Source organism: Diceros bicornis, chromosome 34 (genome assembly GCF_020826845.1).
Source record: "Diceros bicornis minor isolate mBicDic1 chromosome 34, mDicBic1.mat.cur, whole genome shotgun sequence".
NCBI lineage: Eukaryota > Metazoa > Chordata > Mammalia > Perissodactyla > Rhinocerotidae > Diceros > Diceros bicornis.
Window position 1 is genome coordinate 23,844,044 of NC_080773.1, and position 24,514 is coordinate 23,868,557.

Genomic DNA, 24,514 nt, shown 5'->3' on the forward strand with positions numbered 1-24,514 from the left:
AACATAATGTAATCTATGCAGAAATAGAAGTATAATCATGTACACCTGAAATTTATACAATGCTATAAACCAATGTTACTGCAATAAAAAAAAAATTTTTAAAAATAAGAAAGAAAAGAACTACTTTCTGTCAGCTGTATTAGTGGAAGAGGATTAAACCGTGTTAGCATTTTTGACAGCCACTCCACACTAGTGTCTTACGTTGGTTAATACCCACTCCCTTCAGTGCCGATCTATGGCCCTTGACTTCTTCTATGGACACACAAATCTAGTCTTCCCCAGGATATTTATTCTGAGATTTGGAGACAAGAATCATGCCTGTGTCTTCTTCTCTACTCTCAGTTAAAGAGCCCCAGCCTAGTTCATTTATTTCTTCCTCTTGGACTGTGATTGGACATTGAAACTACAGTCAGATTTTAGCAGAGGGTACCACCAGTCCTGCTGTTGTTGCCTCATAACAGCTACCATATATGTTCATTCAGCATTATTTGCAGAATGCCCCTTCTTTACCATCTCAGCACTAGCATGAACATAATTCTAGTTATGTCAGAAGTAGACAAAACAATGAGAAAAGTAGGGAAATACTCAGAGAGGAGAGACAAACATACCCAAAACACACAAGAAAAAGAGACAATCTCAAAGGAAAACACAGATATGTACAGCTTGGTGGGCTTGTGAATTGGTGCAACTTGGCTGGAAAAGAAATTCACAAATAGAGGAAGGCAGAGGTTTCTCCACCAGTGCAAGGAAATATTCTGCTTTTGAACACAGCTAATTTTATCTTTGGATGGCATGATGTTAAAACCTCAATAGATGGATTAAATGACATATTAGGAAAAACAAAAAAACAGAAGAGGTAATTAATGACTTAAGGTTTCAAGAAATTATCCAGAAGGCAGCCAAGGAAATCAAAGAAATGGAGAATAAGGTTAAGAATATGCAGACGGTAGTGCAAAGAATGTGCAGCTATCTAATTAAAAATCTGCAAGGAGATGACAGAATGGTAGAGAAGCAATCCACACCAAAACACATTGAGTGAACTTACAAGAACACTAAAGTTCAAAGAGAAAAAGCAACCAGAAAGAAATCACTTCTTATCTCTAACCAAGAGAGATGGATACACTAAGATTTGACTCTCAACAGAAATACCAGTTATTTAACATTAGTGTTCAGTGATATCTGATATTAAGTGTTAAATATGCTGATACAGAAATAACTGCCAGCCTAGAACTGAATACTCAAACAATATTTCAAGAATGAAGATGAGAAAATACTTTCCAAACAAGAAAAAACACACCAAGACCATTTATCTCTTCTGGAAACTTCCACTAATGGAATATTAAAAGAACTTCAGGATGAAGGAAAATTATCCCTGAAGGATGGAAAAAAATAGTGAGAAAAGAAAATGACAAACATATGTGAAAATATAAATAAATAATGACTATATAATAAGACATTCTACTCCATGGGTTAAATAATAAGCTGGAATCTGGGCTAATTTAGGAGGGAGGTAATTGGAAGTATTATGTCCTTAAATCTTTATATTGGTCAGAAGAGATGAAAATGTTGACTTTAGAGTTTGTTAAGTTTAAAATGCATGCTAAAATTTTAAGGGTAATAATAAAAAATGAGAGAGAGTATATACCTTCAAAACCAGGAGAGAGAGAAAAAAACAGAACAAGAAAAACATCCTCATCAAACTTAAATCAAGAAAGGGTAAAGAAAGAATCATAAAAAAAGCAGACTAAATATAAAAAACAAAATCTATGGTAGAAACAGATCAAAATATATCAGTAATGACACACATTATAATGCCCAATTACTGTACAGCGACAGTCAGATTGGGGACAAAAGTAGTTATATTTTATTTACTCCTAAAACAGAAAAATACAAGGCTGCAGAAACATATATTATGTTGAAATAGAAGGAAAATTTTAAAATATGCAAATATATGGATTTTTTTGTGCTAAAGCCAAAATGACTGTAACTCTTTGAATAGCTTCTACACACCTTTTCAAATAAACTTTAAAGTTGTCATAATGCAAATTGGTACTTGAGAAAGTATAATTGTAATTAAACACTGTGTATAATAATGCGTTGTAAATAAATAACTAGCGCTCACATAGTTTTCCTCTGCCAGCAAGACATCACTATAATCAACATATTATCATTATTTGTCTATAAAGGAATTGAAGATAAAGTTGCTGGGGCTGTAGTTTGAGGGAAAAGTCAGAGGAGCATTAAGCAATGACACCCAGATCTTAACCACCATCCAAATTTGGGTTGTTTTTATGGTCATTTTACATTTAAGAAAACTGAGGTTGCTTGACAAAGTTCTTCAATGCATGATATTAAAAATATATAAATCTATTTCAATTTAATGTGCATTTCCCTAATAGCTATTGATGTTGGACATCTTTTCATTTTCTTGTTTTCCACCTGTATGTCCTCTTCAATGAAATGTATGTTCATCTCTTTTGCCCATTTTCTTTTTTTTTTTTATTGTTAATTTGTTTATTGCAGTAACATTGGTTACAAGAATCTAGGTATTTGATAAAATTGCATAGAACTATACACACACACACACATAAGTACATGTAAAACTGGTGAAATCTGAATAAGCTCTATGGATTGTACCAATGTCACTTTCCTGTTTGATATTGTAGTGTATTTATGCAAGGTGTTACTTTTGGGGAAAACTAAGCAAAGGACACATAGGGCCTCTCTGTACCTTTTTTGTGGCAACTTCTTGTGAATCTATAATTATTTCAAAATAAAACGCTTCTGAGAGCTAAAAAAAAAATCTTCTTCAATTTAAATGCAGCTTCCTTCTAAGAATTAAAATATTACATGTGCAATTTAAAATTATGAATACCAACAACATAAACATTAATATGAAAGTGATCATTGTAGCAGTTTAAAACTGAATATTAGAGAGGTGATTCAAATTGCCCAAGTCACGTGTCTTTGGGAAAGTATTAAGTTAGCAACTATCATGAAGCGGAACTTCTTTTTACAAGGGGAGGGACCTACTTCCCTTTCTGACTCAAACTATATAAACTTCTCCCTTTGAGGTGCTCTCTCTCCAGATGATGGAGGTGAACAGAACACACAGCAGCCTGGGGATACCCTAGCAACCAGCCTGCCTGCTCCTCCTTGTACCCTGGGGCGGCTGAAACTCAGCTGGTAAGTGCTCCGGAAAAATAGCGGTGCTGCCTTTGGGGGAGGAAGGGGCAAAGAGGAGAATCCTGTTAGCTGCAAGTTGTCTAGTTCCAACCCCCTTTTGAAATCAGGAACACTCACAGGGGAAGTGGATTTACAGACAATTCGGGGAAATGAGCTTTCAAGAAATGAGCTTTTTTTTTGTAGCTATGTTGGCTGTGGGAAGTCAGCAGGGCCAAAGCTGGCATCCAAGCCTGTGGGCAGAAAAAAACAAAATTAAACTCGCTTCTGCAAAGTTTATAATATCCTTACACAAATATTTCTTTTAAAGAAAATATACACAATAAAATATTTTAAATACAATTGAAGGGCCGGCCTTGTGGCTTAGCGGTTAAGTGCGTGCGCTCCGCTGCTGGTGGCCCAGGTTTGGATCCCAGGTGCGCACCGACGCACCACTTCTCCAGCCATGCTGAGGCCGCGTCCCACATACAGACTAGAAGGAAGTGCAGCTATGACATACAGCTATCTACTGGGGCTTTGGGGAAAAAATAAATAAAAAATTTAAAAAAATAAATAAATACAATTGAAGCCCCATATGAAAATCTTCTGGAATGCATCTAGCCCCTCTCAGCTATCTTGGTAACTACTATCCAGAAAACTGGCCTTAATTCTCCTACATTACTTACAGATTTTTTTTTTTTTTGAGGAGATCAGCCCTGTGCTAACATCTGCCAATCCGCCTCTTTTTTTTTTTTTTTTGGCTGAGGAAGACTGGCCCTGGGCTAACATCTGTGCCCATCTTCCTCCACTTTATATGGGATGCTGCCACAGCATGGCTCGCCAAGCAGTGTGTTGGTGTGCAACCAGGATCCGAACCGGTGAACCCCAGGCCACCACAGCTGAGCGCGCGCACTTAACCACTTGCGCCACCGGGCCCGCCCCCTTTATAGATTTTTTTAATGTATTATTTACAAATGTTTATTTGCGTAGTATTGTTACTGAACGCAAACACAGGTTTTTTTTACCCACCGCACAGTAGGGCCAATGACTGAAACATCAGGTTTGAGGCAAGGAAAGAGAGTTTATTATTATCAAAAGGCAGCCAGACAAGGAGAAGGGAGTTAGAACTCAGATCCAACTCCTCAAAGGGAAAATGGTAAGGGTTTTTATCTGGGGTTTTAGGTGGTGGGGGGAGCATGTGGCTGTGCTGGTTGGCGACTTCCCACCATCCTATGTTGGGCCTTGAAGACTGAATCTTGATGTCTGGACCTTGAATTTCCAGGAAAGACAGCTCACTCGTATACCAAGGAGGGCCAGAAAGACCGGGTTAGTTTCAAATGACAGTTGATTATGTTGCATATGCACAGCTGCAGTTAGAAAAGTTTATCCAAAGTTTTTGCTCTAGGGAAGATTTTTTAACTCCTTAGTTCTCAGTTTCAGTATCATGCTGTAATGTATCTCTTATGCAATTTGATTTCTAATCAGTATTATATTTTTTATATTTATCCATGTTTAACATGTGGTTCTAATTAATTCATGCTAACTGCCTTACAGTATTAATGTAATGATGACACACTAACCAATTTATCCATTCTTTGGGTGATGGACATTTAGTTTATTACTTTTTTTTCCCCACAGCAAACAATAATACAATGAACTTTTTCCTATGCATTTCCACGTGCCCACATATGAGACTTTGTCTAGGAGTGGAATTGCTGATTCAGAACAATTTCCAATGCTTGAATCTTGTTTTCTAGAGATAGCCATGTTATTCTCCAAAGTGGTTGTGTTTTGTCCAAAATCCACTACTGGTTTATGAGTTTCCATTGCTTCACACCCTCATTTACACTTGATTTTGTCACATTTTCTTATTTAATCAGTATTGTGGGTGAGAATGACATCTTATCGTGGCTTTAATTTGTATTTCCATGATCACTAGTAAATTTTAAAATCTTTTCAGGATATTTGTGTTTTCTCCTTTTTCAATTCCTTATCCATTTCTCTATTGTTCATTTCATTGATATGTCGGAGAATAATGAATTTTATTCCAAATTTGGGAATTCTTTTTTTTTATTACTGTAACCTTGGTTTATAACATTGTATCAATTTCAGGTCTACATCATTATACTTCTATTACTGCATGGATTACATCATGTTCATCACCCAAATACTAGTTACAACCCATCACCACACACACGTGCCTAATCATCCCTTTCACCCTCCTCCCTGCCCACTTCCACTCTGGTAACCACCAATCCAATCTCTGTCTCTATGTGTTTGTTTGTTGTGGTTTTTATTTTCTACTTATGAGTGAGATAATATGTTATTTCACCTTCTCCTTTTGACTTATTTCGCTCAGCATAATACCCTCAATGTCCATCCATGTTGTCACAAATGGCTGGATTTCATCATTTCTTATGGCTGAGTAGTATTCCATTGTGTATATATACCACATCTTCTTTATCCATTCATCCCTTGATGGGCACTTAGGTTGCTTCCAAGTCTTGGCTATTGTGAATAACGCTGCAATGAACACAGGGGTGCATGTATCCTTACGCATTGGTGTTTTCATGTTCTTTGAGTAAATACCCAGCAGTGGAATAGCTGGATTGTATGGTAGTTCTATCCTTAAATTTTTGAGGAATCTCCATACTGTTTTCCATAGTGGCTGCACCTGTTTGCACTCCCACCAGCAGTGTATGAGCGTTCCCTTCTCTCCACATCCTCTCCAACACATGTTGTTTCCTGTCTTGTTAATTATAGCCATTCTGACGGGCGTGAGGTGATATCTCATTGTAGTTTTGATTTGCATTTCCCTGATAGTTAATGATGTTGAACATCTTGTCATGTGCCTGTTGGCCGCCTGTATATCTTCTTTGGAGAAATGTCTGTTCAGGTCTTTTGCCCATTTTTTAATTAGGTTGTTAGTTTTTTTGTTGTTGAGATGTATGAGTTCTTCATATCTTTTGGAGATTAACCCTTTATCAGATGTATGGCTTGCAAATACCTTGTCCCAATTGTTAGGTTGTCTTTTCATTTTGTTCATGCTTTCCTTTGCTGTGCAGAAGCTTTTTAGTTTGAAGTAGTCCCATTTGTTTATTTATGTTTTCTTCTAGAAGTTTCATGGTTTCAGGTCTTACATTCAAGTCTTTAATCCATTTTGAGTTAGTTTTTGTGTATCCTGTAAGATAATGGTCTACTTTCATTTTTTTGCATGTGGCTGTCCAGTTTTCCCAACACCATTTGTTGAAGAGACTTTCATTTCTCCATTGTATGTTCTTGGCTCCCTTTCCAAAAATTAGCTGTCCACGGATGTGTGCGTTTATTTTTGGGATCTTGATTCTATTCTATTGATCTGTGTGTCTGTTTTTGCGCCAGTACCATGCTGTTTTGGTTACTATAGCTCTGTAGTATATTTTGAAATCAGGGAGTGTGACACCTCCGGCTTTGTTCTTTTATCCCTGGATTCTTTTGGCTATTTGGGGTCTTTTGTTGTTTCATATAAACTTTAGGATTCTTTCTTCTATTTCTGTGAAAAGTGTTGTTGGAACTTTGATAGAGATTGCATTGAATCTATAGACTGCTTTAGGAAGTATGGACATCTTAACTATGTTAATTCTTCCAATCCAAGAGCACGGAATATTTTTCTATTTCTTTGTGTCTTCTTCAGTTTCTTTCAGCAATGTTTTATAGTTTTCAGTGTACAGATATTTCACCTCTTTGGTTAAGTTTATTCCTAGGTATTTTATTCTTTTTGTTGCAATTGTAAATGGGATTATATTCTTAATTTCTCTTTCTGCTACCTCGTTGTTAGTGTATAGAAATGCAACTGATTTTTGTATGTTGATTTTGTATCCTGCAACTTTATCGTATTCACTTATTATTTCTAAAAGTTTTTTGGTGGATTCTTTAGGGTTTTCTATATATAAAATCATGTCATCTGCAAATAGTGACAGTTTCACTTCTTCCTCTCCAAATTTGGGAATACTTATTTAATGTTTTCAAAAATTTCCAATGCGATATAAAATGTAGTAGTTAATATACAAGAATTCTAATATTTGAACTTGACTTTAAATAATATAATTTTGCTTTTTTTTTCCTGTGGAGATGAATGCAGATTCTTGTGGAGAATAAAAAAAGAGAATTAAGACATGGAATATTTGGATTCCATGAAATAATTTGATTTCTAAAATAAAATTAAATAGTTAAAATTTAATTTAAATTTTGTTTATGTGAAATCTGGATATTATGAGAGTTTTGTGTATATGAACAAAAATTTCCAAGTGAAGTTTTTAGTTGGAGGTTTTTATTAATTTTGTAAAGGGTAAAACTTCACATAGTCTGCTCTGCAGAGTCAACTGTGTCCCATGGTCTTATTAGTTTCTTATTTATGTACCCAAAATTTCTTTATGCATATACAAACAAATTTAAACTTTTCCTGCCTTTTTACCTGAAGAGTAGAAAGTTCACGCATTGTCATTTATCTTGCTTTTTTCCGTTAACAATAGATTTTAGTGATATTTCAGTGTTAGTACTTGGAGATCTGTGGCATTCTTTTACAACATTGAATATTAGGTCAGGAATGAATGTATTATGATGTGTTTTTCTATTCTCCTATTGATAAACATTTGAGTGTTTTCAAGTTTCATTTATAAACAATGCTTCAGTGAATGAATGTGTACATACATCAGGTCACATGTGGGCAAATATATTTGTAGAATAAATTCCCCAATAGGAATTACTGCTTCAAAGAACATGTGATTTTTAAGTTTAATAGATGTTCACAACATTTCCATTCATAAAACTAATACCAATTGACACTCCCACCATCAAAATGAGAATGCCAGATTTCCCACAGCCTGTCAATAAAGTTTTCAGACTTCTGCATTATTGCCAAGCTCATAAATGAAAAATATTGAAGAATAGCTTTACTTTTCATTCAGCGTGGTGTTACTCATTGCTCACATGCTTGGGAATCCTTTGTGTTTCCATCTGTGAATTTCCTATTCATTTCCTTTACCCATATTTTTCTACAACAATATTGATCTTTTTATTATTGATATTCAATGTAGTTCATGTGTTAGAACAGCTTTTTTACTCTGCTGAGCTGTACCTATGTCAATACCTATACCTATGTATCTAGAAGCAAATACAGATGTGTGTATGTACGGTTCCTAGGAACAATGATACCCTAGTAGCCATAAGCACACCGAATTCCCAGATGTTGGTTCTAAATATCATTTTTCAATAAAAGGAGCCAGGGTTCCTTGGAGAAGTGGTTCCTTCCAGGGCCGTGGCAGGAAACATGCAAGATGAGACTGGAACATCTTGTGATGCCTAAAGATAAAGAAGTGCTCTAGAAGTGTGGGGTACATTGAATGAACACAGAAGGCAAAAATGCGAGACCTTAATCTAATCACGGGAAATCATCAGAAAAATCCAAATTGATTGACATTCTACAAAATAATTGACGAATGTTCATAAAAAGTGTCAAGATCATGAAAGACAAGGAAAGTATAAGAAACTGTCCCAGATGTGAGGAATCTAAGAAGAGAGAACACTAGATGTGGTGTGAGATCCTAGATTAGATCTTGGAATGGGAGAAGAACATTAAGAGAAATGTTGGTGAAATTCGAATGAGGTCTGTAGATTAGGTTATAGTATGGTACGCCAACATCAATTTCCTGGTTTGATAATTGTATTATGGTTATACATGTTGCTAAAATTAGGGAAAGCAGTGGAAGGCTTTATGTGAACTCTCTGTAGTATTTTTGCATCTTTAACCTAAAATTGCTTCAAAATAAAAAGATAAAAATTATATGGGTGTTGTAGATCTCTTGTTAAGTTTAGTTCTCAGTACTATATTTACCATTGTTAATGGGGGGATTTTCTTTCTTTATATACCTGGGATAATCTGTTATATAAAAGAGGCATTGATTTTTGCATATTAATTCTCCTCTAACTAACTGAATTTACTTACTTGTCTACCTATTTTCAGGTGATTTGTTGGATTTGCATATAGAATCATACCACCTGTAATTAATTATAGTCTAATCTCCTCTATTCCAATTATTATTCTTTTTTTCGCTTAAGGAAGATTAGCCCTGAGCTAACATCTGTACCTATCTTTCTCTATTTTGTCTGTGGCTCTCTGCCTCACCATGGCTGACGAGTGGTACAGGTCCCGGCATGGTATCCAAACCCATGAACCAGGGCCGCCTAAGTGGAGCATGCCGAACTCAAGCACTATGCCAGGGGGCCAGCCTCTGTCTTCCAATTACTATACTTCCAATTTGTTTATCTTTTATAGTTGTTTTGACTAATATTTCCAATGTTTTAACAAAAATAGTGGTGGAGGTCATAATTGGCATTTTCCTGACTTTGATTGGAATGATTCCATAATGTTCCCATCAAGCGCAATGCCATCATCTGGCCTGAGACATATTATGTCGAGGAAGTGTCCAACTCTTCTTATTTATTTATTACTTTTTTTCTCCCCCAAGAATGGATGTTGATTTTTGCCCATTATTTTCTTTTGGTTGTTCTTTATCTCAAAAGTCTTGCTGGTCTTTCTCCCCTATTTTCTTCTAGAAACTTTGTAGTGATGCTCTGTCATCTTCTTTCTATTAATTGTCATGGAATGAGTTGGACTTTTCCGTACCCGATTATGTGCAGAAAGTTCTTCCTAGAATTGTATTTTTGCTAGTATTTCCTGAAATCTGTCACCACTGGGTCACTTCTCTATTCTCAAAGATCTTCAATATATCCTTGCCTCTCCCGTGTTTCTCTGCTCGGTCTCCACACCAACAGTCCCAGGCCTCACAGCTCTTGCATACAGCATTGATAGATTGATCACTAAGTATGAAGTTTTACTCACCGAAATTTCTTTTCCTGGCATTTCCTGCCTCCGTTATGCTTTCTCACGAAGAACTTCCTCCCTGCTACTCTGCTCCCCTCTACCCTGACTTTACACACTTTTGCCAGCCCATGAGAAATTTCTGGGTCTGTGAATTATACTTATCTCCTAGTTTTTCTGAAAATGGAGTTTGTCATGAACTTTTTTTACATACTTTGCTGCTTTCATTGATACTCTGTATGAGAACAGGACAACTGTTATTTCACATGGCATTGTTCATATCAGGAGACCTGGGTAGAGTTTTAAAAATAAGTTTGATACGTGTTTCCAGTAATTGTTTAGTGACTTAATTGTATTTCATCTTATACTTACTTGGCTCATATATTATAACATTATTATTATTTGATTTTTGGATATCTGGATTCATATAGATTTAAGGTAATTGGTATTTGTATTTATCCAAAGTTCTGAGAAACTACGGCTGCTATAATTGATAATAAGACTACAAATACAGGTATAACTGAAGTAAGGCATACATTTTGACTCATGAATTAAAAGAAGACTGTAGACAAAGTCTTGGTAATTGTATGTGTACTTCTAGTTAATCCTATGGAAATTTAGCTAAGATAACATGTACCTTCTTTAAAATTCCCATAAAGGGATATTTAAATGTATAGTTAGTACTAGGTAAGAATAATACCAATTTAGGGAATCATTTGGATACATGCAATATTAACTCTGGAATAACAATGCATTGCATATATAAGTAAAAAAATTGTATGTTATAAAAAACGGAAAAGCTCATCGTTCAGAGAGCAGGTAAATTAAATTTGTTGCATGTTATAACAGCCATGATAATTAAACTTGAATACACAAAATATGTAGATTTTAATATTTTCACTAAAAATTGGGTCAAGGGCAGATCTGATTTGTCCATTTGGAACATGTAAATGATTATTATGCTTATGAGCAGACATTCATTAATAGTAAATTGAACAGCTGGTTGTAAAATAAAATATTTGTATAGGTCTTTGTAATTGAAATGCTTAAAATAATTTCTCCTCCCAATTTTTATTAGATGATTATAAGTACTAAGAAAACTCTAGTAGCTAAAAACTACCATCTTCTAAGAACTTAGAAGTCTCCAATTTTAGATTGCCAATGCCCTCAGGTTAAAAACAAACTAAAACATTTGTACCAAAATGTACTTTGAATAATTAATTGAATTCCCTATCAAATAAGAAATTATATGACCATATAACATTATTGAGATGCAAACTAAGGAATAAACCACCTCACAAAGAATTGTGAGTTTCATTCAGTACTTTTAGTGTTAGTATTAATGCAGTGTTAATTTGAGTTGGTTTTGCATTGTTAGATAAGACAGAGAAATAATGTTTTATGTATAGACGTAATATAAAAATATACCTTTTATAGCTTGGTTTACTGATATGATTCAGATACAATATCACTCCAACAGCAAGAAGCTGACGTGTCTACCCAGATTGGATAAGAGGTCAACTCAATGTGGAAACTGAGTCTATGTGTGTCCTTGAAGCTGAAGAGAGTCTCCTGTAGGCAGCATATAGTTGGGTCTTTTTTTTTTTTTTTCTTTTTTTAATCCATTCAGCCATTCTGTGTCTTTTGTTTGGAGAATTTAATCCATTCACATTTAAAGTGATTATTGATAGGTAAGGACTTTACCGATTGCCATCTTGTTAATTGTTTTCTGATGTTTTGTAGTTCCTTGTGCCTTTCTTCCTCTCTTGCTGTCTTCTTTTGTGAATTGATGATTTTCCATGGTTATGCTTTGATTCCCTCTTCTGTATCTTGCTTGAATCTACTATAACTTTTTGGTTTGTGGTTACCCTGTGGCTTACTTCACACATCTTATAGATATAACAGCCTATTTTCATCTAATAACAACTTCAATTGCATACAAAAACTCTACTCTTTAAATCCCCCCACAACATGTTGTTTTTTGTTTCACAATTTACATGTTTTCATATTATGTATCCCTTAATAAATTATTGTAGCTATACCTATTTTAAATAATTTTGTCCTTTAACCTTCATACTAGAGTTAAGTGGTTAACCCACCACCATGTTACAGTATTAGAGTATTCTGAATCTGACTATATACTTACCTTTACCAGTGTATTGTATATTTTCATATGTTTTCACTTTACTAGTTAGCGTTCTTTTACTCCAGCTTGAACTCCTTTTTGCATTTCTTCTATAGAAGGTCTGGTGGTGATGCACTTCCTCGGCTTTTATTTGTTAGGGAAAGTCTTTGTGTCACTTTCATTTCTGAAGGACAACTTTGCTGGGTTAATGTATTCCTGGTAGGCAGTTTTTTCCTTTCGATACTTCAAGTATATCATCCTATTCTCTCTGGCCTGCAAGATTTCTGCTGAGAAATTCATTGGTAGCCTTATGGGGGGTTCTCTTGTATGAGGGAAATTTTTTTTTTCTAGCCACTTTTAAAATTCTATCTTTGATTTTAGACAGTTTTATTATAATGTGTCTGGGAGAAGATTATTTTGGATTGATATTTTGGGGTGACCTGTTGTCTTCATGAACTTAGATGTTCAAATCTCTCCCCAGGTTTGGGAAGTTCTCAGCCATTATTTCTTTAAATAAGATTTCTATCTCTTTCTCTCTCTCTTCTCCTTCTGTGACTCCAATGATGTATAGATTGTTTCTGTTAATGGTGGCCTATAAGCCCTATGGAGCTTTCCATATTCCTTTTCATTCTTTTTTCTTTTTGCTCCTGTCACTGGATAATTTCAAATGACCTGTCTTTGAGCTCACTAATTCTTTCTTCTGCTCACTCAAGTCCACTGTTGAAGCTCTCTATTGAATTCTTTAGCTCTGAAATTTCTGTTTGGTTCCTTTTGACATTTCCTATCTCTTTGTTGAACTTCTCATCTTGTTATTGTATTGTTTTTTCCTGATTTTGTTATATTATTTATCTGCATTCTCTTGTAGTTCTCTGAGCATCTTTAGAATAATTATTTGAATTCTTTGTCTAGGAATTCATGGATCTCCATTTCTTTGTGTTCAGGTCCTGGAAGTTTGCAGTGTTCCTTTGGTGGTGTCATGATTCCCTGATTCTTCATGAGCCCTGTAGCCTTGCACAGGTGCCTGTATATGTGAAGAAGAAGTTGCCTCTTCCAGACTTTATGGACTGACTTTGGTAAGGAAAGAACTTCTCCTGCAGGTGGGAGTGCACTAGAACGTGCTGTGACTCTGGGTCTAGTGGTGTAGGGCACCAAGTGCGGGGGCATGTTGTGGCCCTGGGGCTGGGAGGGAATGATGTCCTGTCAGCTCAGGCCACTGGGGTCAACAGCATCAACAACTGTGTGGCCCTTGGTGAGTGCTGCAGGGAGTCTGCATTGGCTGCAAGGGCTGTTGGGGTCCTTAGTGGCACCTCTAGGTCTAGTGGCTAGGGACCAGGGCAGCCATCAGTGGTGGCCTGAGCCAGTGGTGTACACACATTTGTCTGTGGTGGCCAGCTGTGTGTTCCTGTGTAGTGGCAGGGACTGGTTGCAGACACACATGGAATGGTGGGAGCCAGGGCAAGCAGCAAGAGCAGGGGCCAACTGTGGATGCACTGGCAGTTACAGGGTCCCTGGCTGATGGCCTGGACTACCATGGTTGCTGGGCATCACCATTGGTGCATGGCAGTGGAGGCCAGTGTCAGGAGTCTGCCAGGGGCATGCAGGTGCACAGCTGGAGGAGCCAGCTGCAGGTGAGCCCAGTGGTGCAGGCCAGTGACAGGAGATAGAGTGGCTCCTGCTGCAAGGCTGATGCTGGTATCCCCTGGTCTAATTCCTTGTTCCTAGCTCTCTAGATGTCTTAGCATTGTCAGTCTCAGAGTGGGGTGAAACTGAAGCAGGTCCTTTGTGTGGTGCCCCAAAAGGCTGGGGAAGCTGGTTGCTCACCCTGCTCTCCCTTTCCCAGTGAGAGAAACTCTTTCTAGCTCTAGGAATTCCCTTTTGGAGCTGAACAATGCAGGCCAGGAGATGGGACGATGTAGGCAAAATGAAGCTGTTTTTCCTTCCTTTCTGTGTGGTTGTTCTCCAGTTTTTCATTCCACTGTGTTGCTGAAGTTTCTTATGTGGACTCCAGAGGTCTCCCAGAGCTGTTTTTGTTTGTGGATAGCTGTCCAATGGTCGATCTTTGTGGGAGACGGAGGCTGGGGTCTCCTACATTGCCATCTTGGTGATATCACTTCTCCAATTTAGAAGTTATTATTTCTATATCGTTTTTATTTTCACACAGAGAGCTATATCAAAAATAAAATAATTTTAAAAGTTCAGGGCAGGCCCCGTGGCTTAGCGGTTAAGTGCGCACGCTCCGCTGCTGGCGGCCCAGGTTCAGATCCCGGGTGCGCACTGATGCACCGCTTCTCCAGCCATGCTGAGGCCGCACCCCACATACAGCAACTAGAAGGATGTGCAACTATGACATACAAATATCAACTGGGGCTTTGTGGAAAAAAATATATAAATAAAATTATTAAAAAAATAAAATAAAATAAAATAAAAAAATAAAAATTCACAATCTGTTTTGGGTTTCTGTTCCACATGCCTACCACTATGGGAAACAATTCAACTGGTGTATCTCTTTTGAATGGGCAATAAGCAATTTTAGCTATCTTGTAGAGATATAAAAGCACAAATTTATCTGAAGGTTCTTCCAACTTATTCAAACACAATTTCTCTTATTTTCTCAGGGTTAATAGAGACACAGAGGAGACATAAATACAACATCCGATAAATGGAAAACAATAAATCTAAGAAAAAGACTTACAAATCTAAGAAATGGCCTCTGAGATGGTGAGAGACTCTATATCCTGTGAGGGCTCTTGATGGCTTTGATTCCTCTGTATCTCATAATTGTTCCACGAAATACTGAGTACCATGGGTGTTTGGTAAGAAAAGGCTCTGCTTACATTTGTATTCATTCACTCATCTCTGCATGACTGACGGGAAAACATCCATGGGCACCCAGGTGTATTACTTAGACCTTTTCTCTCCATCACTGGGTAACATAACCTTGACTCTGGCCATGACAACTTCATACCTCAGCACAAGTGAGTCTATGGATGTTCCTCCAACTTTTCCGTGATGCATGGGTTGTATAGCCATGGCCAGGCTTTTCACAATCCCATAGCACAATGCAGCCTCACTAACCTGTCTCCATGAGCACTTCAGCTGCTCCTCATCAGCATGCTTCTCAGAGGCTCATGTCTCCTTTGTGACCAATTAATGCACATTTTTGCATAACCTTGAAACTCATAATAAATGAATATGACCAAAGATTCAGACACTATGGCATGCATATAAAACTACAGACTAGAGAATATTCTTTTTTATTGTGGTAACATTGGTTTATAACATTTATGAATTTCAGGTGTACATCATTATACTTCTATTTATGTATAGATTACATCATGCTCCTCACCCAAATACTAATTACAATCCGTCACCACACACATGTGCCTTATCATCCCTTTTGCCCTCCTCCCTCCCCCCTTCCCATCGGGTAACCACCAATCCAGTCTCTGTCTCTATATGTTTGTTTGTTGTTGTTTTTATCTTCTACTTATGAGTGAGGTCATATGGTATTTGACCTTCTCCCTCTGACTTATTTCACTGAGCGTGGTACCCTCAATGCCCATGCATGTTGCCAGACTAGGGAATATTGAGAGTAACTGGAGTGAGTTATTTTCCTTGGGAACCCAGTACTTTCTAGTTCTGGTACTAAGTAGTACTACCTTTCTATAATTAATCATAGCAAGGATTTGTGATGATGGTATTACATCCTTCTTTTACAAGTTAGAAAACTGATACTCAGAGAGCTTGTGCAACAGTTTTGACATGAATGTAACTGCAAATAAATGGTGGTGCAAGCCTTTGGATTCAGGTCTCTTTGGTCTCCATAGTCTGTGACAAACTCACACTAAATATAGATATTGTTTTTTAGGAAGTTTAATTCATCTAGTATTGTGCAATTTTTTTTGGATTAATATTGCCTCCTTTTTAGGAGCAGTGAAGACAGCAGAAGAGTAAGGACTTTCTTACTCCCCTATAGTTTACTAGAACGAAGTACCATTATATAAGTTATATACAAGTCTGTACATCATTATACACAAGTCTGTAGTGAGTATTATCAGGTATTACGTACTATGATGAACATTAGGGATTGAGAATCAAATAGGACGTGCATCCCAAGATAAGATCATTGTTTGCTGAGCGGAGATGGAGGAATAGTAGTTCAGTGACATAAGTGGAAAAATGGGCTCTCATCATAGGATGGGCATCAGAGAAAGCATGTCTAAAGATGGAAAATCTGATTTCGGCTACTTCCACTATCCCACAGTGAAGAGACCATCCTACAATCAAGTTCCTCGCACATAATCAAATTACAACTCTCTTTGTGTTTTCCCAGGCTGTTTAGATACAGATACAAGAGAGACAAAAGGGCAGACCATCATTGGTCACCTCCCTCAGAGGGGTTGGCTCCGCCAGTGTTAGGGTCGCATAACACCACTTATAATGATTATCAGAATGAATATGAAGAGGATGAGTATAGTTCACTGTCTTCTTGTAGGTAAGAGACACTATATTTTGTGGGGAAAATGGAAGGTTTTGGATCTTGTTCCTCTGTCTTATAGAGATTCATAAAAAGCAAGGATGTTGAGGTTATTTGCACAAAAATCAGCATATTTGTTCTTTTTTATTATAACTTTTTATTTTGAAATAGCTTAAGTCTCACAAGAAGTAGCAAAAATAGTACAGGGTTCCCATGTACACCTCACCTAGCTTCCCATAATGATAATATCTTTTATAGCAATAGTCATTGTCAAAACCAGGAAATTGATATTGATACAGTACTATTAATTCAGGTACAGATTTTATTTCATGGTGATATTTACAGGATGGAAAATATTGATAATGAACACAACAATTCCTCAATCGTGCTTAGTCTATCCACCAGTTCCTCAATGGGATAGTTCCAGGGCAGTGATACACATAGGAGGCCATCGCTTGTAAAATTCAATGAACAACTTCATTTGGTTTAACCAATGCCAGATAACTCAAGCAGGATTCTGTAGTCAACTGGAGTGTAGCAGATTACTAAGATCAGTGCTATTCAATAGCACTCACACCATGATGGACATATTCCGTGTCAGTGGGGTCTAATATAGAAGTCATTGGTCACATGTAGCTTTTGAGCACTTGAAATGTGGTTAAATCAAGTGGGGAACTGATTTTAAAATTTAATTAATTGAAGTTTAAATTTAAATAGGCATGTGTGGCTAGTAGCTATCATATGACAGTGTAGATCTTGGCCCAAAGGACACTCTCTTGCTCCTAACCCCAATCCTGATCCTAGCCAGCCAAGGGAGACCAGAGCCCTGCCCTTGAGTGTGAAGAAGAGGAAAGGACCTAGCATATGGCTTTCCTGTTCCATGTCTGAATGAGGGTCCCCAGTAGAAGAAGAAAATAAGTACAACATATATCATTTCCTTCCCCTCTTAGCATTCTTATGCTCTACCCAGTGTGCCTCACCATGTGGGGGTACCATAATTGCGTGAGTTCTTATAACACATACACAATCTCACTAATGTCCCGGAGCTTAAATCAATCATGTTAGGGTCCCATTCTCTTGAGCACCAATGATGTGTGAAGGTAGAATATAAACTAGGAATCTTCTCTTGTCCCTAAAATTCTCAACAAGGTCACTTAGGTCAACAGCGTGTTGCCCTATTATGAAACAAAACCTTGTGTTTTGAGAATCGACTGAGTTCTGATTCCTAGGATGGAGAGAGCAGTAATTAGTGGGAGACAGAGACACAAACAGTTGACTTCAATATAATGAGGGGCGCGATGGAGTCATGTAGGCTTGAGAGAAGATTTCCCTCAAGACAAAATATGGGATCTACAGCTATTAACACAAAATCATGCTACAAAGATTGTTCTACCGCCTGGCCTCTGCACTGTAGTCATAGCACAGCTCTCATTCTGTCTTTCCAGAGTTTATCCTGAGGAATACTATGGGTGTGAAATTTTTGATGATGTCTCAAATTATGGTGATGTGATGACAGTAAAGCCATCATTGCACAACATTACTCCCGAGCCTGAACTCTTTGGGGATGAGGCTACCAGGTAAGGGAAAGTAACCTGTGGGGAAAGCTGTCAGTATTGGATTCTGTTTCTCGATATCACAAGGGACTGTAAGAATTTGGGTCATTTATATAGGAATCAGGAGGAGAGTGAATGAGCTTATACAATATTACCAACAAACCCAGAAATTTCTGAATGAGGCTAACCACCTCTTCTTCCAGCAAGGTGTCTTGAGAAGCCACACACAAAAAGACAAAAACTGATGCAATCAGAGATCACCGCATCATTGGTTGAGCTGGTCACCCACTTAATTTTCTAGGAAACTGGCTGATGATGAGTCTGAAGGCCAGAGTGGGGTCCCTGAAGCAGTGTGCTGGTAAATGTTTGACACCAGCTTCCCCAGGGGAGAGGGGAAAGCCTCTATTTGTAGCATTTGCCAATTTCTGTGGGGTGAATCCTCCCATCAAGGCAAATTTCAAACTATCAACATGATGTTCCTGAACACAGAGTTGGGAATAGATGCGCAGTAGCCCACCATTGTATTGTCACTGCACAGATGCCATAGATGTAAATAACCTCAAGAGCACAGACTGTAGTCAAATGTAGTAAAATGATTAGAAAGTGATAAGTTTTGAGTATTTATTACCTTTGTAATATAGTTTATTTAAATGTAAATTTATATAATTAATTTTTAGTAATAGCTGTGTTTAACAACCTGCCTGCAAAATTCTAGGAAATTTAACAATCGGCTCTCATGATGCAGCTCCAGCTCATCACCGGCTTCCTCTCCGACTCCTAAATCCCAACCTCAGCCACCCACCGGAATCCAGCGTGCACAAACACCACGAGGGAGAGTAGAAGATGGCATATTCACCCTCAGTACTTTGCATGGGGCTAACATAACCCATGACTAAATTTGTAGTCTCAGATACAACACGAAGTCTTAGAATGGCAGCCCAAGGTTCTCTCACATGGTTTACCCAAGAACTCTTTCAAGACAAGAGCTATAGATCCTTTCTTTTACTCTCACTTCTCCAAATACTTGTTCCCTTTAACCTTAATCCATGTATCAATTTCTCTGCTAATCCCTTTCATGTTGAAGTGAATAGACATATCAAGGAATATATAAAGGAATCAAGAGATCAAGGATTTCAGGTATATATCAAGAAATCAAGAGAACCTAAAAAAATGTCAGACAAATGAGACAATGTTTCATGGTACCACAGCAGCAATTATGCAATAAATATTGGATCTATAGAAATAAATGTTATTTCATATTGCATCACACCCTTTCTTAGGAATTGGGACTCTTGCCCTTTGATTCTCCTGGTCTGGATTGGTTCCACATTGAGTGGTTGTCTTCATCCAGAAGGGATCACCTATATTAGGGCAGATTTCTCATGCCAGATGCTTAACCACTAGCTCACCCTATAGACCACAATTTTTAACTTTGGCTAAATAGTCGAATCACTTGGGAAGTTTTAAAAGTACTGATGCTTAGGTTCCCCCTCCAACCTTCTGAGTTAATTGGTCTGGGCTGTGACCTGTGCATTGGGGATTTTAAAACTTCCCGGTGTCTCAAGTTTGGGAACCACTGCTATGGGGGCATGTATTTCATCCATGGGTCAATTGGGTTCAGTTTTTTTATTCCAACAGTCATATGAATCAATCAGAGCAATTTAAGCAAAAGAAAGTAGCTATGGCCATTTTGGACACTGGTAAATTGGAGGAGCCAGCCCTGGTGGTCTAGTGGTTAAGATTCCACGCCCTCACTGCCACGCCAGGCTTGTTTCCCAGTCAGGGGACCACGCCACCTTTCTGTTGGTTGTCATACTGTGGTGGCTGCATATTGCTGTGATGCTGAAAGCTACGCCACCGGTATTTCCAATACCAGCAGGGTCGCCTATGGTGAACAGGTTTTAGTGGAGCTTCCAGACTAAGACAGATTAGGAAGAAGGACCTGGCCATGCACTTCTCAAAAATATTGGCCATGAAAATCCTATGAATAGCAGTGGAGCATGGTCTGATATAGCATTGGAAGGTGAAAGGATGGCACAAAAAGAGCAGGCGGGGCTCTGCTCTGCTGTACACAGGGTCACTAGGAGTCAGAATGGACTCAATGACACTGACAATAAATCATAAAAGAAGAAGGAGAGTAGTCAAGACACACTGGGTTCTAGAGAGCTCCTTGGTTCTACTATCCTACACTTCATCCAAGTCATCTCTTTATAGTCTAGAGCAGTACTGTTCAACAGAACTTTCAACCAAGGAGCTGAATTCTTAATTAAATCAAATTTTGTTAAATTTAAATAGCCTCTTTTGGTTAGTGACTACCGTTTGGACGATACAGCTCTAGGTTTTAATCACATCTTCATTCTTTTAACTGCTTCTTGCTATTTTCCTTATTTTTGACACAAAAGGACCCCAGTCAGCAGCATAGCAGAAGAGGACTCTACACGGAGAGAAGAATCAGGTAATTCGCTAATATAGAGCAGGGGCCAGGGGTGTGTCAGTGGGTTGATGGAAGTGTCCTGTGGTTTTATGTGGAGAACACAGTTGTGAGGTCTTATGGCAGCAAAGATCAAAAGTAATTTTTCTCATCTCTAATATGGTGCACTCAGCAACTTAAAGGGGATATGAAGTACTTGTGATCTTAGCCCTTACTTCTGGAATCGATCCCATATTCCAAACACTCTATTAGGGATGTTATACATAATCTCTTTTTATTATCCACAGAAACTCTATGAGTGGATTGTGTTGACTCTATTTTAAAGACAAATAAAACAAACTTGGAGGTGATAAGTCTTCCAGGTAGTAGGACCACTTCTCATCTCAGAGCCTGAGCAGTGGGCACGGAGTCTAGCAGTGCCTGCGTGCTACTGCTAAGGCTCTCCCTATTGGGTCAGGAATGCTCAAAGAACCAGGGGATGGTCTGTGATGCCTCGGGGTGGTGGCAGATGTGAGGACAAACACGTGTTCCTCTGTCTCTTCAGCTTTTGCGCTTGTTCCTTTTCTGGACTTGACTTTCCTCACCAGCAGAAGGTATTATCTACTATTTGGGACCACGTAGAAATTTAACTGCCTTGGTTTCTGCCCGAGACAAATGCAGCCCACCAACAAAATTGTCCAGCCAGGCTTCCCTCTTAAATTTGGGGGTACAATTTTACTAGTGACAAAGAACACTCTTGTGCCCTTCCTTGTCTGGATTCAAAGAACAGAGCCCTATGTTCTAGCCACAAACCCTTCTCTCCAATATCCATATTGCCAACAGCCTGTGTATAATCCAACACCCAAGACTCCTTCCGACCATGCTTTTCCAACAAGCTACATCTGACTTGGGCGGTATTTTCTTTTCAGGAGTTAGTTGCTCATCAGACAAGCAAGTAGTGCCCTCCTTGGCTGCTACACTCTCTTCTCAGGTTAAACTAGCTTGTAATAGTAATCAGTTTCTGGGACCTGGAGGAATTGTGGATGTTGAGTTGGTCGATCAAAGCACAAACGGATACAGGTAAGAACAGAAGATGCTGATTATTTAAATACAACTTTGCTCTAAAGGAAGTCTGTATTACATGATCCTATACATGTGTACATGATACAGTACATGATTCATCCTTTGAGATACCTGAAATTTTACCAATGTTGTGTTTATTTCATGAACTAAATTGGTACTTTAATTTCAACAAATATAGAATACTGAGAAAGGGGGGCCAGAGAGCTTAATTAACCCCTCAGAGTTTTTTAATATAGTAAAAGTCGCAGATGAGTCTTGAACCTTGCCTCACCCCAGACACTGCATCCTTCTCCACAACTGTTCTTCAAATCAAAGCCCTAGTGTTCTCCCAGCATGACTTCTACTCTGGCTCCTTTCAGGATACACCTCCCCACGGCCGGCTGCTATCTGTGGCCAGCCACACACCTTGGCTTCCTGGTAAGGGCGGCAGTGACTGTGGAGATTGCGTTCAATTCTTGGGGTCAGCATCTGGACCTGGACCTGCAGCACCATGACCAGTGGATGGTGGCGGGACCCTTGTTTGACATCTCCATGGAGCCTGGGGAGGCCGTTGCTGAACTCCACCTCCCCCACGTCATCTCCCTCCAAGGTAATGAGGGGAGAGAGGCCACTGGGGGGAGGTCAGGGAACATTCTGCCTTACTGCCATTGTGCTTCTTCTACGCAGATGAGGTCGATGTTTCCTGGTTCCAAGTTGCCCATTTTAAGGAGGAAGGGATGATCCTGGAGCGGCCAGCCCGGGTGGAGCCTTTCTATGCCGTCCTGGAAAACCCCAGCTTCTCTCTGATGGGAATCCTGCTGAGTATTGCCAGGGGGACCCGTCTCTCAGTCCCCATCACTTCCACAGCACTGATCTATTGTCACCTCCACCCTGAAGATATTAAATTCCACGTGTACCTTATTCCCAGTGATTCTGTGCTAACAAAGGTAAGGCTGAGAGATTTTGGAGGTCATGAGAAGATGACAGTTACCTTTCCGTCTTGTCACCTGGGACCTGCCATCTCCTTATTAGGCAGAAAAGACCAGGCACAGTTTTCATGTATAGACTTATGGATCACCCTCCACGAGGTCAATCCATGGGTGTTGACTCTTGAGCTATATGCAACAATCTGCAATAGAAATTCAGCCCTACTAAAAATGGAGCTTCCCTCTTCTGGCTCGCAAGGAAAAGGAAAAAGAGAGAGGAGACTTTTGGAGGATTGGCAGGAGTAAGATGCAGGATTCCACTGCAGAATTTTAAATTGATGATTTCTGAATTAAATACACACTTGCCCCTCTGGAGTCATCCTCCTCTTATTCAGTGGCCTCTCCCTCTAATGCATTTGCAAAAGGCTCATTGCCCCCTATCCTGTCCTGGGTTAGTGATAAAGCAGATGCGCTGGTCCCTGCAAATCCACAGCTTCTGTGTTCCTGGATAAAGTACCACATCTGTCCCTCCAGCCTCGGTGGAGAGGTGACAGGGGGAAGAATACATCTGATTTGACTGCCCTGTTATTTAATGCTCCTACATCCCAATAACAAGAGGCAGGTGCATGCCTGGCAGTATTTAGAGTTGTGAGTAACTGTGGGTATTTAAAGTACAAGAGAAAACATTTAAATGAGGATGCTAAATATGCCCACTCCTAGTGTACACAGGAAAAGAAGAAAACAACAACAACAAAAACAAATTCTTATGGGACTTTTCTTTCCATTCTGGACACACTCCAGTTCCCAGCCTCAGCTTTCTGTTTCTTCTTCCTTCCTTGACCCCAAATCTCGTATGATAACTTCCCTCATACCTTATTGATACACTAGAAGCAATGAGATGGAAATGACCTCATGTTTCCACCATCAATTTTGTAAGTCTAATTCTGCAGCATCTTCACTTTTCCCGTTTTCCTACAACCGACGAAGTCGCCCTCTGCTTGAGCAAGGCCATGACTTAAAACATGTCCTGGATCCCTTTCCTTCTTGCCATACATAGGACACCACATATTGAGGCATCTACCCTCACCTCCTCCGTTGGTCTCTCCTACCTTAGTGCATCATTCCCATCAGCAAACCAAAATCTAGCATAGCTACCATATTGGAAATGCCTTTCTGGACCATTCTTCCTTCTCCAACCATAGTTTCTATTTTTCTCTTATGCTTCTTAGCAAATGGATCAACAGCTCTGTGGATCCATAGTCTCGATAACACTCAGTTTTCACTCTGTCCTCAAATCCCTCTAACTGGATTACTTCACCACCATTCCTTAAAATGGCTCTGTTTAAAGTCACCAGTGACTTCCACATTGAATAATTCTTACCTGAAGTCTCAGCAGCATGTTATATCGTTGATCACTCCCTTCCTTGGAAACAGTCCTCTTGAATTCTTTAACACCGTGTTTTCCCAATTTCTCAATTACTGTTCTCACCTTTCTTCAAACTGCCTCTGCGGGATCTTGATCTGAAACTCCCTCTGAATCTCGAGTTCCCAGGGCTGAATATTGGACTCTCCTTTCCCCTTCCCGTACTCACTGATGGTCTTAGTGAATTCTTTCAGTCCCAAAATTGAATTCCATGTAAGAGAGGGATTCCTAAATCTGTATCTCCAGTCCTGGTCTCTCTTCCGAGCTCCGAATTGTAACTGCCTGACTTAACATTCCCATTTGACTGCTTAATCAGCGTATCTAACCATATATATTAATTTTGTTTTATTCTCTAAAACTGTCATTTCAACTCTCTTCCCCACCGAGGATAGAAAACCAATTTCCGTTAAGTCATTCAAGCCAAAATATAGAATTTATCTTTGATTCCTCTGTTTCATTTCTTTTCCACATCCAATGTATCATCAATCCCAATGAACTTTACTTTCATTGTGTTTCATGA

The 24,514-nt window shown here is 38.7% G+C and overlaps 1 protein-coding gene across 3 annotated transcripts in view; it reads left to right on the forward strand.

Moving 5' to 3' along the window:
• Window positions 1–3,066: 3,066 nt before the first annotated feature.
• The window catches only part of LOC131397090 (caspase recruitment domain-containing protein 8-like), a 51,798-nt gene continuing 30,350 nt past the window's right edge, over window positions 3,067–24,514 (forward strand). For all 3 annotated transcript variants that reach the window (XM_058529729.1, XM_058529731.1, XM_058529730.1), the window contains exons 1-9: window positions 3,067–3,186; window positions 13,085–13,216; window positions 14,759–14,861; window positions 16,477–16,638; window positions 18,066–18,197; window positions 20,576–20,628; window positions 21,513–21,663; window positions 22,026–22,255; window positions 22,333–22,592. In XM_058529729.1, coding sequence (XP_058385712.1) covers window positions 14,803–14,861; window positions 16,477–16,638; window positions 18,066–18,197; window positions 20,576–20,628; window positions 21,513–21,663; window positions 22,026–22,255; window positions 22,333–22,592 — 1,047 coding nt within the window. In that variant the 5' untranslated portion in view covers window positions 3,067–3,186; window positions 13,085–13,216; window positions 14,759–14,802. The remainder of the gene's footprint in view (window positions 3,187–13,084; window positions 13,217–14,758; window positions 14,862–16,476; window positions 16,639–18,065; window positions 18,198–20,575; window positions 20,629–21,512; window positions 21,664–22,025; window positions 22,256–22,332; window positions 22,593–24,514) is intronic.